The sequence below is a fragment of the Bombina bombina genome, chromosome 2 (assembly GCF_027579735.1).
Source record: "Bombina bombina isolate aBomBom1 chromosome 2, aBomBom1.pri, whole genome shotgun sequence".
Taxonomy (NCBI): Eukaryota; Metazoa; Chordata; class Amphibia; order Anura; family Bombinatoridae; genus Bombina; species Bombina bombina.
In genome coordinates, this window is record NC_069500.1 from 637,637,612 (window position 1) to 637,653,591 (window position 15,980).

Here is a 15,980-nt window from a genome sequence, read left to right on the forward strand (position 1 = left end):
TATACATTATCACATGCTGTATATTTCATTTATACATTATCACTTGCTTTATATTTCATGTATACATTATCACATGCTTTATATTTCATGTATACATTATCACATGCTTCATATTACATGTATACATTATCACATGCTGTATATTTCATTTATACATTATCACTTGCTTTATATTTCATGTATACATTATCACATGCTTTATATTTCATGTATACATTATCACATGCTTCATATTACATGTATACATTATCACATGCTGTATATTTCATTTATACATTATCACTTGCTTTATATTTCATGTATACATTATCACATGCTTTATATTTCATTTACACATTATCACATGCTGTATATTTCATTTATACATTATCACTTGCTTTATATTTCATGTATACATTATCACATGCTTTATATTTCATTTACACATTATCACATGCTTTATATTTCATTTACACATTATCACATGCTGTATATTTCATTTATACATTATCACTTGCTTTATATTTCATGTATACATTATCACATGCTTTATATTTCATGTATACATTATCACATGCTTTATATTTCATGTATACATTATCACATGCTTTATATTTCATGTATACATTATCACATACTTTCAGCTAGAAGTATGAGACTACATGAATCTACTATTTATAATGTTGCTGCCTGGTAAATAAAACTGTATTTTACACATTTCCTAAACTTAAGGAACATTGTAGTCATGTTTCCTTTGTTTCACCTATAAGAGAACATTTGAAAAGGAATTACAGTTTTTTTTTTTAAATCTATTACTGTCCCTCTACTGTTCTGGTTGATAAAGACAGTTGCAGTATACTATAATGCAAAGCATAGCAACGTTCTTTGGCAAGTAAGAGTTAAATTCTTCCTTTCAAATTCTTAATGTGGACAGCTTCTCCATCAGCTAGCTAATATGCCCCCTCCCTGTTTACATGCACGTGGAAGTAGGATGCTGTGGTTGTGTTCAGGCTCAAACAGCAGTATAGATGTGGAGCATAATGTAGCTAATTGTGTTTAACAAGGGGAATTTAGATGTATACTATAAATAAGGATGTAGTTAAATTTAACAAGTGTGCACTTTTTCCCAAACAACTTTCCATAAAATGTTTCATAATTAAATGTTAGTACCAAGTATACTTCACAATCACTGCCTATTAGATAAAAGTACAGTTTCTGAGTAAATTGTTGTGGCATTGTTTAGGAAAGAGTAAAAAGTATTTGTAGCATAAGTATAAGGACTACCTGCCATTGCAATGAGATCCTTATTATGCACTAGCACAAATCAAGTATTGCATCCAAAATCAACTATTGATGCCAGTCCATACCAGTCTCATTAAGGTTTGTCAGCATATTGCTACGGATGGAGTGAAAACTTTGCTATGTTTTTATTTAAAAAAACAAAACAAACAATAATTAAAGGGGACATTTAACTCAAAATGCTTTCATCTTACTTTAAATGTGGAAAAATCTCTATTACCCTGCAACATTCCACACACTTGCTTGGATACACTCACAACCTTATTTATATCTGCCCCAAACAAAAAAAGAACAGGAACATTGATTCCACCACTGTTTCTAAGTAGTTTAAATCTTAACTGCTTTTCATTTGCAAAGTTTTGTAAAGTATGCACTTGAAAAGGTTTAAAACATATATTCTGTTTACATGTCTTATGTAACACAGTGCTTCATTGTGGGCACACACACACAAACTTTGATGTCCCTTTAAATTATCAATTTAAAATCTGTGTATACATAATGTGCACAAATAGTTTTCCATACAAGCCCTAAAACAAAATCGTTCATACAATAGCTCTCAGCATTTTGATTGGGTTTTTTGGGTGGGGCAGGGAGCAAATGACCAACTAATTGCAGATCTCCTAATCAATAATGAGATTCGTTGACAACTATTTTTATGATCAACCTTACTAATTAGTTGTTGCAGCCCTACTCTATTTATACCTATACTTATATATATATTCCTATAGATATATATGCATATATATATATATATATATATATATATATATATATATATATATATATATATATAAAAACATTAATATATATTTATCTATTTCTTTCTATGTGAAGAACATAGGAATGTAAAATATGAGCATCACTCCTCGCATTTTGGGATTTAGCTCAAACGCGGTGTCGGTTTAGGGCACTTGGACAATTGCTAATCTCAATGTGCATTAATGAAATATTACATATAAAATATTTAAAAATATTAATAATAATTATTAAAAATTCCTATACATACTGTAATTGGCCAGATGCGGTAACTAACTCTTCCATTGCTGCTTTTTATCTTAGTTGAGAGCTTGTGAGTGAGTGCTGGACTTTTTCTGTGTGTTATATTAATGTATTTTTTTTTTTTGTAATTTCCCTGTTTGGGTCTTGCACCCAGGCCTGTCTGGGGTTAAATGCCTGTGGCTCTGGTGACAGTGCAGCTTCCTTAGAGTGCTGGTTTGCACCCAGGGCTGTGCATGTTGCAGGGTCATAGGATGTGTACCAGGTCCGGCCTGAGAGTGCTGACCCCATCCGTGTTTTGTATATATATTTTTTTTTTTCATGTGACAACACTGAAGAAATTACACTTTGTTACAATGTAAAGTAGTGAGTGTACAGCCTGTATAACAGTGTGAATTTGCTGTCCCCTCAAAATAACTCAACACACAGCCATTGGCAACAAAAGTGAGTACACCCCTAAGTGGAAATGTCCAAATTGGGCCCAATTAGCCATTTTCCCTCCCCGGTGTCATGTGACTTGTTAGTGTTACAAGCTCTCAGGTGTGAATGGGGAGCAGGTGTGTTAAATTTGGTGTTATCGCTCTCACACTCTCTCATACTGGTCGCTGGAAGTTCAACATGGCACCTCATGGCAAAGAACTCTCTGAGGATCTGAAAAAAAGAATTGTTGCTCTACATAAAGATGGCCTAGGCTATAAGAAGATTGCCAAGACCCTGAAACTGAGCTGCAGCACGGTGGACAAGATCATACAGCGGTTTCACAGGACAGGTTCCACTCAGAACAGGCCTCGCCATGGTCGACCAAAGAAGCTGAGTGCACATGCTCAGCGTCATATCCAGAGGTTGTCTTTGGAAAATAGACGTATGAGTGCTACCAGCATTGCTTAAGAGGTTGAAGGGGTGGGGGGTCAGCCTGTCAGTGCTCAGACCATACGTCGCACCCTGCATCAAATTGGTCTGCATGGCTGTTGTCCCAGAAGGAAGCCTCTTCTAAAGATGATGCACAAGAAACCCTGCAAACAGTTTGCTGAAGACAAGAAGACTAAGGACATGGATTACTGGAACCATGTCCTGTGGTCCGATGAGACCAAGATAAACTTATTTGGTTCAGATGGTGTCAAGCGTGTGTGGCGGCAACCAGGTGAGGAGTACAAAGACAAGTGTGTCTTGCCTACAGTCAAGCATGGTGGTGGGAGTGTCATGGTCTGGGCCTGCATGAGTGCTGCCAGCACCGGGAGCTACAGTTCATTGAGGGAACCATGAATGCCAACATGTACTGTGATGTACTGAGGCAAAGCATGATCCCCTTATATCTGACTAAAGATACGTTTTTTGTTTTGCTTTTAGCTAGCAATAAAAATCAAAATGTGTGTAATTACATATTTGTACAGAATTAGACTTGCTCCTCTATTCCAATCCATTAGAGATTGTTTTTAAAACAACAAGCTCCCCTTATGCTCCCCCCCCCTTTTTTTAAGGCATTACAATTAGAATAATGTTGCTTTTTTAATAAGTTAATTTAGTGTTCTTACACTTGGATTGGGTAAACACAAAATGCAAGAACTGGATGGGGCATAAGAAGCAAAGGGAAAATATAGCTGAAATCATAGCAACTAATTGATTCAATATTTTTTATTTTTTTGCTAATACAAATGTGTGCACTTAATGGGATATGAAACCCAAAATTAAACTTTCACGATTCAGACAGAGAATGCAATTTTAAACAGCTTTCTCAGTTCTCTTGGTATCTTCTGTTGAAAAGCAGGGATATAAACTTAGGAGCTGACCCATATTCGGATCACTATATGACAGCAGTTTTGCAAGAATGTTATCCATTTGCAAGAGCACTAGATGACAGCACTATTTCCTGCCATGTAGTGCTCCAGATGCCTATCTCTTCAACACAGAATATTATGGGAAAGAAGCAAATTTGATAATAGAAGTAAATTGGAAACTTTTTTTAAAATTGCATGCTCTGGGGCCGATTTACTGTTTCCGCACGAGCCTTAAGGCTTGCCGGAAACAGGAGTTAAGAAGCAGCGGCCTAAAAGGGACACTGAACTCAATTTTTTCTATCGTGATTCAGATAGAGCATGCAATTTTAAGCAACTTTCTAATTTACTCCTATTATCAAATTATTTTCATTCTCTTGATATCTTTATTTGAAATCCAAGAATGACAGTTTAGATGCCGGCCCATTTTTAGTGAACACACTGTGTTGTTCTTGCTGATTGGTTGGTAAATTCACCTACCAATAAACAAGTGCTTTCCATGGTTCTGAACCCAAAAAATAGCTTAGATGCCTTCTTTTTTCAAATAAGGAAAGCAAGAGAACGAAGAAAAATTGATAATAGGAATAAATTTGAAAGTTGTTTAAAATTGCATGCTCTATCTGAACCACGAAAGAAAAAATTTGGGTTCAGTGTCCCTTTAAGACTGTTGCTCCTTAACTGAATCTGCCGTCTCTGAGCGGTGTACAGCAATCAACCCGATCGAATAAGATCCGGTTGATTGACTCCCCCTGCTAGCAGACGATTGGCGGCAAATTTTGCTTGTGCAATCCTGAATGCCGAAAGCGTATGCTGTCCGCATTCAGCGATGTTTGGCGGACATGATATGCTGCAGCGTATCATGTCTGCCAGACTTTGTTAAATCGAACCCTCTGTCTGAATTACAATATTTTTTTTAAATAAAATTGTGTTTCATATCCCTTTAAATATTTCTACATAACTTTAAATTTGAAAACACAAAAACTAAGCATTTCATTGTAGCCATAAATTAGCATTTTAATTATCATATGTTAGCTGTGTGTAATATTTATGGTTTATATCTCTATTTTCAAATAGATTTATTTTGTTCTTAAACCAAGAAAGCTTTTACTTTTTGTTAACGTATGTACAGAGCATGTGAAAAAAAAAAAACATTTCAAGTGGGAACGACTGTTAAAGGGACAGTAAAGTCATAATTAGACATTCATGATTTAGACAGCGCATACAATTTCAAACAACCTTAAAATTTACTTTTTCCTTCCTTCGCTTGTTATCCTTTGCTGAAAGGTTTATCTAGGAAAGCTCAGGAGCAGCAATGAACCTAGGTTCTAGCTGCTGATTGGTCGCTGCATATATATATATATATATATATATATATATATATATACCGATTGTCATTGGCTCACCCATGTGATCAGTTAGAAACCAGTAATGCATTGCTGCTCCTTCAACAAATGATACCAAGAGAATGAAACAATTAGATAATAGAAGTAAACTGGAAAGTTGTTTAAAATGTAATGTTCTAACCTAAATCATGAAAGAAAAATGTTGGGTTTCATGACCCTTTAAATAAGATAAATCTAAAAATCATGTAAAAACTGGTGTGAAAGGTGTGGTTTGGAATTTGGTTTGTTAGTTATAAGATAATTCCTATTAAAGATACAACTGCTCGCAGAACCCCCCTGCCAAAACCATCAGCCCATCAAGCTGAAAACCACCTTTTCACGTGCACATCTGGAGCTAATTAAAAGCAATAAAGTCAATGGTAGTAGACCTAACTAAGGGGCCTGATGAGCAAAAGCTTTTGATGGTGGAAAGAAATTACTTTGTTTTTTTGGGGGGGTGGGGGTTAAGCATTATATTGTAATGTGGGTGTCTACCATATACATCCAGAACACCGTATACCAAGATAAATAGCTCTCAAGAAAAGATGTGTTCTTAAATAATCATGCCAGACCAGGAAGCCTTAGACAATCAGACCCTACAAGAGGATGCGCATTTTTCTTTCATGATTCAGATAGAGCATGCAATTTTAAGCAACTTTCTAATTTACTCCTATTATCAATTTTTCTTCGTTCTCTTGCTATCTTTATTTAAAAAGCAGGAATGTGATGCATAGGAGCCGGCCCATTTTTGGTTGAGAACCTGGGTTATGCTTGGTTATTGGTGGGTAAATATAAGCCTTCAATAAGCACTATCCATGGTGCTGAACCTAAAATGGGCTGACTGCTAAGATTTACATTCCTGCTTTGAAAATAAAGATAGCAAGAGAACGAAGAAAAATTAATAATAGGAGTAAATTAGAAAGTTGATTAAAATTCCATGCTCTATCTGAATCATGAAAGAAACATTTTGGGTTTAGAGTCCCTTTATGGACATTTAAGGTGTCTACTCAGAAAAGAAAACCCATTAGCAGATATAATTGTTAGATCTCCAAATAGCTCCTTTCTAAAAGTATAGAGTTTTAACAAATAAAACAGGTGTAAATAAGCGGATAACAAAGAGAAAAACAGAGCCATATCAATTCAGTAAAAACACATTTTAAGTATAAAAAACTGAACTACACCTTTAAAGGGATATTAATCATTGTGATAGTGCAATATAAAATGTCCCATCATTTGTAGTTAAAAACTTTGCAATATGCTTTAATTATTTATTTTGTCCCCTTTTCCTGTAATTTAACTAAAAATTGTGGATTTTCTAAATTCGATTAAGTTTCTATAAAGTTGAATGTAATTTTTCCTGTTATATCACTCTTCTCCTCAAAACAATTAGGGACAGATATAAACCAGACATTAAAAGAGACTGTCCAGCCAAGGCTGTGTAGAACATGAGATTATCTAACGGGGGTTTAAACGCAGCGGTTTTTTTTTTCCCGCCTTAATTATAACTGTTCCTAATTTTTATCAGCTGAAGACAGAGATAAATAGAAAACTAGTTCAAACATGGTGGCCTCCATTACTTTTACTAGAGTACTTTAAAAAACTTAAGATTTACACATATAATCAATATATAAACAACTAATATAATTGTAAAAATACTGCTACAAATTATTCTAAGGCTAAACTGTGATTTGAATACATTCCTATATCTAGCATGTATTTACTGTTTAATATCCCTTTAAGCGGAGACAAAACAAGATTATTTTACAGATAGCTGAGCTTCAGTAAGATCCACAAACAGCACATCAGTAGAGTTAAACACACAGATGGCAGTAAAATAAGCAAAGCTCCTCTATTAAACACAGTGAATTACCCCATGTATGCAAGAAATAGCAATGGCTGATATCAATGGTCACCTCCTTGCTTGGTATAATGAACTAACAACAGTTGCAAATATTGTGCTTATTTATGTGCAGCGTTATGATTTCACAAATCTAATCTCCCCTTTAGTTACAAGCATATAATAGTTGTGACTGTTTATTAATGATTTTGTTATAGTCAATATTTGGCATTGAGGCAAATGCTGTCACACCCAATTAAAGGAATGTGTGCACCGTGTATTATCTGTAATCAAAATGACTGTACTATCCCTAAACTATTTTTATATTAAAATACATTATGGGGCACACATTAAAACAACATCTAATTTAGCTTTTTAGTATAAAATCTGTAAGTGAATACAAATACTGTGCAAGTTTGCATCAGACATACACACAACATGATATATGCTTTAAGGGATATCTGTGTATTCTGGTCCAGTATGGAAAGCCTATTTAAAAGCCTGACTTATTGTTAGTAAAATTTATGTATGTTACATTAGATTCTTTTTTCTATTGGTAAAAAGCACTCAAGTATATGCAATGCCAATACTTCTCACTTCCCATGAGAATAAATCTTTTTAATCCCCACTTGCCCCAGCTCACATGCAGCACAAAATGTACCTGTGGCAATATTTCTTCTAGTGGGGTCAATGTAAATTAAAAGGGGTTGTGGGATGTCTAAAAGGCTTTACCACTGCTAAAATCATCCTCTGCTTCATTTAGAATTTCTCTGCGCTATTAGAAAATGATTGATAGTCTGCATTTCATGTACCTCTTACTTCTCCGTTTCATTCATCATGGGATGCTTTAAACTAAATGCATTTAGAAGCTGCCACCATCAGAGTGGAATCTTTTAAATCTTTTGAAAGTAGAGAGAAGACACAGTAAATCAATCTCATTTTAGTCTTGCCTCAAAGGATAGGCTTTACACTGACAATGTAATTAAAGCAGTTCTTGTTTTCTCCCTCTGTACCTTTTACATTTTATTGGATAATTATATATATCTATATTTATTTATTTTTTGTTGGGGGGGGGAGAATAGTTATTTTTAAATAAAGTTAATTCTGTTGAGACTAAAAATGCAATTATTTACATGTAATGCTACTCTAAAAATTATTATTTTTAAAAGGATATTACATGCAGACTGTATATATATATATATATATATATATATATATATATATATATACACACACACACATACATACATATATATGTATATGTAATTATGTATTGCTACACGAAACAGTTGCTTACAAAATATACTTTTAAAAGCATCTAATAATGTAATTTTGTTAACAACGTTTGCATTGTTTTGCAGTCTAGGAACACACCTCCTTGAAAAGCTTTTTAGTTATGTTTATCACATCTGCTTTGCTGTGATTAGCTAGTTATAGATATAAAGGAGCTCTTGTAATGATCAAACAATCATTGTGTAGCATGTAACAGTGTCTATGTTCAGGATCTTGCTGGATAAACTCTACCGTCTCTCGGGGCAGTGGAAAGATCACCGGGAAAGTGAGGAAATGAAATATAAAGAAAATAATGTATTAATGTTAATATTAACGGGCAACTAACTGTGTATCAGATTTGTTTTGATCTATAGAACCTATAGAAGTCATACATAACATAAGAAAAGCAGTTGCACTGTTTGATTGTATTTCTTCTTTATATGAGATGCTAATTACCATATCTGAAACACACAAAGTCAAGGCTTTCTAATAATTCTATCATTTTCATATAATGCAGCAAAACATCTTTCTGCCCCAATTATAATCACCTTTACATGGACATAAAAGTGATTGGGGTTTTCCCCCTATAAATTCTAAATCACTTAAAATATAAAACTGCAATACACATTGTGGACCACTTGCCATATCGGTCATTTTTAAATTAGGCCATTACAACGGTGAGTAAAGCAGTCACTAATTTAGCGATGAGACATGAGGCACCGCATGTAACCTTACTGGCATTCACAGTGTATGCATAGAGGTGGAGTGACAGCTGAGGTGACGATTTACTTTCTATGTCCCTTTAGTAGCAGTTCATAGTAGACACTGTCCCTAATTAATCATCTAATAGGAGTAGACATTAAGGGGACATTGTATTGTAAATTTGTTTGCTTTAATATGGTACCAGTGATCTGTTTAACATGCTGAAGTATATAAAAATGTTTAAAAAATAGTTACTTAACTTTTATTTTGTCATTTAAAATAGCTGTTTTAAAACCAACACCTACACTGAGAATAGGAATACTTCAGTATTTTCTATAGAAAAGTTATGTAAGCAAGAATCATCAAGCAGCAATTATGTTCCCGGTGCTGGGTGGAAGTAATATAGGTAATAACATTTTCCTTTTAATTTGTTCTAAGTATTGGCCATTTTGTATAGTTAGAGAGTAAAAATAAGGAGGCTTTAATGTGTATAGAGATAGATAAGATTAGGAGGTCTGCTATTTCAGTACATGTATTTCAATTAGCAAAAACAGCTTTTCATATACAAAAAATAAACATAAAAAAGCAATTTCCCATACATGTTATATTCTGCAACTAACAAGTCATTGAGAACACATAAAGGGTAACTCATTTTACAGTATAATGTCCCTTTAATGCTACAAGTCGATATGATAATGGATCCATTTTATTATATACACTTCTACTAGTCCCAGACTAGCAAGAAATTGCAGTGGGCGAGTAAACAATGTTTCTTAGTAATGTCAACAAATAATATATGAGTTTTGTTTGCAGCTATATATTGATCCTAGTGAAACTTCTCTAAGTAATCAGAATGGAAGAAAAGCACAGCACAGCAATTTTCCTCCGGGCATTGACTTGGCAATAAATTATATAGAATCTAATTCAGCTGACTGCACCACTGACTAAGCTTAAAGCTCTCAGGAAGTATTGTAGGACAGATGAAAATACTCCAGATATATAGTTTGTATCAGACCTTATACTTGATACATAGAAAAGCAAAGCAAGTAAGCTAGGTTCCTATAATAGATGCAAGTATGTGACAGCTCCTTTTAAAGAATGCAAAAATGGCAGCCCACTAAATTATACTGAGCAGAAAAGGAAGCTCTGGGTAGCTGTGACTGTTCTTCTACAAACCCATTTGTTGCCACAATAAGAAAGTTTTCACAACCAGGGGAATCCTATTTGCAGAAGTGAGCTTACAAACCATGGTATACAAAAGGCAGTGTGACCATGTGACCTTATAAGCAAATACAGTGTGTAATATATTTTTTATTTATTTAAATAATACAGATAGAAAACCCTTTACCCATGCTCAGGAGCAAAAAACGTTTGGATTTTGGAATAGTTTGGATTTCAAAATATTTGTATATTTACATCTGTAAAATGGGACAGCTTGGAGAGGGGATTGGACAGTGTCTTATGTTATTTGACCAATATTTACATGTCATTATATATCTTATACAAGCAAACTAAAGGTAGTTTTATATAATTTGTAATACGTTTGTATACATAATACCCTCAGAAATATAGTACAGTACTATAATCAGAAAGGTAGTATTTGTTGCATTAAATAAGCACAGACTATCTTTTGCATTTTACAACACAAAAAAAAAACAAATCAAAGATGTGGGCAGCGAAGAGTGTGATCTACTGATGGTAATCTTTAATAATTTGATTAAAAAAATATTAATTAAAAAGTCTGGATTTTAGAATAATTCTGGATTTTGGGGGTTTGTACCTGTAATAATAATATATTTAAGGTCTTTTAATTAAAAAAAAAGGATAAGTAACTTTATGTGTTTTAGATTTTGTTAGCATTAAATACATAGTTTTGATAGAATAAAATAATCTTCTCGAACAAAATAAAAAATGATTTTCCTACCTCACCTAGCACAATGAAACACAAATCTACAAGAACAAGGTACTATTTTAGAAAATTGGCTAGAACTAGTCTGCAACAAACGTTAAACAAAGTATAAACAGTGGTTCTAAAACTTTACTCTTCTTAGATTTACCTTCTCTCAATCCACAATTTCCTTTTTCCCAAAAGAAGTTACACTTTCAGATAGTAAATATATTCCTACAGCAGCAGTCTTTTTATTTTAAATACATCATAGTTATAGTTTCATTTTCTCCCAGAAAATGCTTGATGATATATATATATATATTTTAAAACATCTAAGAGAAATTTATGCAGCAATGCAAACTAATGCAATAATAATCTATAGGTTTTGTTTTCAATGTTATTAAATGTTTCAGAAAAAGTACTGGTTATGTGGCCAAATCACCTCATCCTAATTTGTAGCAGCTAGTAGACTAAGTTGTAGCACTGCTAGGTCACCTAAGGAAACGTTTTTGTTTTTTTAGTTAGGGGAATATGTCAATTAAAGGTGTTGTGATTTGACATGCCTGGTCATGATCAGAAAACAGCAGGATTTTGTTTAATCTGAGCTATGAGTGGCAGCATGCAGGTTCCTATAACACTACACCCAAGCATTCTAAAATCATTACACCTAATGTGATTGTAGCCCACCTGTTGCTGATGTAGGAAGGCTGGATCTCTTGGGCTTAATCCGACATACCGGTTGGCTTGTGACGTCCCTGAGGCTGTGTAGGCTGAGGAGACAAAAAAATGAAAACACATCTGTATTCAATACAAAGTAGGCAAGAAGTATCCAGAAGAATAGAAAAAAATGGGCCTCAAGCAGATTTGATTAGTGCTTGGGATTCATAGACAGCAGGTAATAAAAAAGTACCATGAAAGTAAAAAACAGAGAATAACATGTTTTAGTGTAATGAATCTATTGCACGCATTGGTTCCCTGAATACAGCTACAATTAAATTCTTGTCGGCCAAACTGGATGCCCTTAAATCACAGGAAAGCTCAAAGCTAAGCTTCACTAGTGAATGTTTATGATGGTCGCTATAAGGACTTACAACAACTAGTGGTGACATGCTTCAGTTTGGCATTATGGCCTAGAGATGCTTCAGTTTGGCATTATGGCCTAGAGATGCTTCAGTTTGGCATTATGGCCTAGAGATGCTTCAGTTTGGCATTATGGCCTAGAGATGCTTCAGTTTGGCATTATGGCCTTGAGATGCTTCAGTTTGGCATTATGGCCTAGAGATGCTTCAGTTTGGCATTATGGCCTAGAGATGCTTCAGTTTGGCATTATGGCCTAGAGATGCTTCAGTTTGGCATTATGGCCTAGAGATGCTTCAGTTTGGCATTATGGCCTAGAGATGCTTCAGTTTGGCATTATGGCCTAGAGATGCTTCAGTTTGGCATTATGGCCTAGTGATGCTTCAGTTTGGCATTATGGCCTAGAGATGCTTCAGTTTGGCATTATGGCCTAGAGATGCTTCAGTTTGGCATTATGGCCTAGAGATGCTTCAGTTTGGCATTATGGCCTAGAGATGCTTCAGTTTGGCATTATGGCCTAGAGATGCTTCAGTTTGGCATTATGGCCTAGAGATGCTTAGTTTGGCATTATGGCCTAGTGATGCTTCAGTTTGGCATTATGGCCTAGTGATGCTTCAGTTTGGCATTATGGCCTAGAGATGCTTCAGTTTGGCATTATGGCCTAGAGATGCTTCAGTTTGGCATTATGGCCTAGAGATGCTTAGTTTGGCATTATGGCCTAGAGATGCTTAGTTTGGCATTATGGCCTAGAGATGCTTCAGTTTGGCATTATGGCCTAGAGATGCTTAGTTTGGCATTATGGCCAAGAGATGCTTCAGTTTGGCATTATGGCCTAGAGATGCTTAGTTTGGCATTATGGCCTAGAGATGCTTCAGTTTGGCATTATGGCCTAGAGATGCTTCAGTTTGGCATTATGGCCTTGAGATGCTTCAGTTTGGCATTATGGCCTAGAGATGTGTTACAGAAGCATTAGTTATTTTGTTGTGAAGAGCTTATTTCCCAGCAGCAATGCCTGAACCAGCAAGCCAGCGCCTAAGAAGGGCTCCAAGAAAACTGTAACAAGTTTCATTTCATAAAGAGTTAACTCTTTTTTTTCAGCTTTTAGAAACTATTGTCTAATCACCTCTGGAGCCAGACTGCTAATTGATAAGATGAACTTGTAAACTTGTTATCTTAAGTACTGTAATCCTATTGTGGCCTGTCAAAGGACAGTGCTCTCTATCTAAATGTGTGATGGGGGATTTTGTGCTTCCCCCCCTCTCCCCCTGGGAGTGCCCTGTGTGCATGTAACCTTAATAAAAAGCAGGCTGGGCATCCCAGTCCTGAGTTCTTGTTTGACCCTCAATCGCAGCGTTGACTCGTTTTTGTGGGCAGAAGGGTATCCTAGCTGTACTGCAGCTAAGGGAGATTATTCTATATTTGCGAGACTCATATAGAATACTATGGAAAGCAGCTTCTCCCCTCTTTAGCAATAGGGATCCAGGCTACTAAGCGGTCCATCTCTCAGCGAGACTAAGGGTAACCGTAACATTTGGCGGCAGCGGCGGGATTTTCCTGGATTTCCTAGGAGAGGTACAGAACGGATGGAGAGCGCTTACGAAAAATTGAAGCGTACAACCCTAAAGGATTTACTTGAAAGCAGAGGGGGGTACGCCAGCAACCGGCCGAGGAGAGAGCTGATCACAGAATTGACCGAACTGGATCAGAGCTTCACAATGGCGGAAACACCGACCACGATTAGTGACGAAAAAACCAGGATTGTTCGGGAAAGGCTCTCATTATACGGGCCGAACCCCTCCATGGAATTGGTACAGCAGTTGATGGCGGAGGCGGACAAGGATATACGAGAGACTCGAGCCCACGAACTCAACCTAGCGAACGCACACCGCAATGCTGAAGCCCCGCAGGTAATCATCCCTGTCGAAAATGCTGGGAGGCCCAAGATACCCTATGCGGCATTTCGACCCTTCCTAGAGAGCGAGACAGGGATTGATGAATATTTCGAAAGGCAATGTGCCCTGCACCAGATTCCCAACAGAGAGTGGCCCACGATATTGTCTGGGAAACTATCCGGGCGAGCCCTGGAAGCCTTTCGTACTCTGGGTGCTGATGAAGTGACACAGTATGAGCTAGTTAAGGAGACACTGTTGCGACGATACGCTGTAACTCCGGACACGTATCGCCGACAGTTTCGGGGCACGGAAAAGAAGCCTAACGATACCCATATGGAATGGGCGCACCGAATGCGGAGAGCGGCAAATCACTGGCTGAGCGGAAGTAAAGCGGTGACTGGGGAGGAAATTTTACAATTGTTTCTCTTAGAACATTTTTATAATGGCATGGAACAGCAAGGGAAGGAATGGCTGCGAGACAGGCGGCCTTCTACCTTAGAAGAAGCAGCCAAATTGGCCGATGAACATTATGACTCCCGTCTTCACGAACCCATGAACTACCGAGCTCCAGCACGGGTCGAACCCAGAGAGGTCTACCGTGCACCCCCTCGTGCTGAATTCCGAGCCCCGGTGCCCACAGGGCCCGTCCGACACTCAGGACCACCCAATAACAGCTCTGAGCGTCCCAGACCGACTTGCCACCGATGCAAGCAACCAGGGCATTTCATGGCTAGCTGCCCCCTTAATACGCACCAGACACCCAGGAATTACAATTACCCCTCTGGGTCCTATCGTCCGGCCCGGGCCCTCTGTGTTAACCAAGAGGCCCCTATGGAGGGATATGTGGGGCCGCTTCACGAGGCAGACCCTGTATATGCTGCCTCAGATAACCGCCAGCACCATCGGCAGAGGGTATGGCTCGAGGGGCGATCTACCGAGGGATTGCGAGACACAGGGGCTACTATCACGCTGGTACAGAGTCATTTGGTGCCAGAGCACAAGCGATCCGGACAGACGGTGGCCGTTAGAGTGGCGGGGGGGGATGTGTACAAAATTCCAACAGCTAAAGTGCATCTTGATTGGGGAGCGGGAAAGGGGGCTGTGAACGTGGGCCTAATGGATAATTTACCTGCCAAAGTACTACTGGGCAACGATTTGGGCCCCATGACTTCTGCCTATGCTCCAGTATGCAACAACGAGGCGGACCCAGTGACTACACGGGCCCAAGCCCGGACGGAGCGAGAGCTTTCACCAGTGCGGGAGACACAGGTAAGACCTACCCCGACCTTGCCTGACAGGTTAGGCCCCATACCCTGGGACACCCCAGATGCTTTCGAGGCAGAGTCTAAGACTGACCCGACCTTACAAAAGTACCGGGAACGAGCAGAGACCGGAGGGGGCGGGGCAGATAACGAAACATTCTTATGGGAAAAAGGGAAACTATACCGCTGGACAGAGAAAAGGGGACAGCGTAGGCGACAGCTGGTAGTGCCCCACAAATACCGTCAAGAAATCCTCAAAATAGGCCACGACATCCCCTTAGCAGGCCACCTAGCCGTTACCCGTACCCTACACCGCATTACTCACACGTTCTTTTGGCCAGGGGTGCACGCTGACGTTAGAACTTACTGTAACACCTGCGATGTGTGTCAACGAGTAGGAAGGCGAGGCGATCACCCTAAAGCCCAGCTAGTAAATATGCCCATTGTAGAGGAACCCTTCAGCCGGGTTGCTATTGACCTAGTGGGACCACTGGCTACCCCTAGTCCCTCCGGTAAGCGATACATTCTTACCGTAGTGGACTACGCTACCAGGTACCCAGAGGCTGTCGCCCTATCCAACATACAAGCGGATACGGTAGCGAATGCACTAGTACAGGTGTTC

General features: G+C 37.8%; 1 protein-coding gene across 3 annotated transcripts in view; it reads right to left on the reverse strand.

Annotated features, from left to right (window-relative positions):
• Positions 1-15,980, reverse strand: part of NFIB (nuclear factor I B) — a 456,225-nt gene that overhangs the window by 51,891 nt on the left and 388,354 nt on the right. For all 3 annotated transcript variants that reach the window (XM_053702571.1, XM_053702572.1, XM_053702570.1), the window contains exon 10: positions 11,815-11,897. In XM_053702571.1, the coding sequence (XP_053558546.1) occupies positions 11,815-11,897 (83 nt within the window). The remainder of the gene's footprint in view (positions 1-11,814; positions 11,898-15,980) is intronic.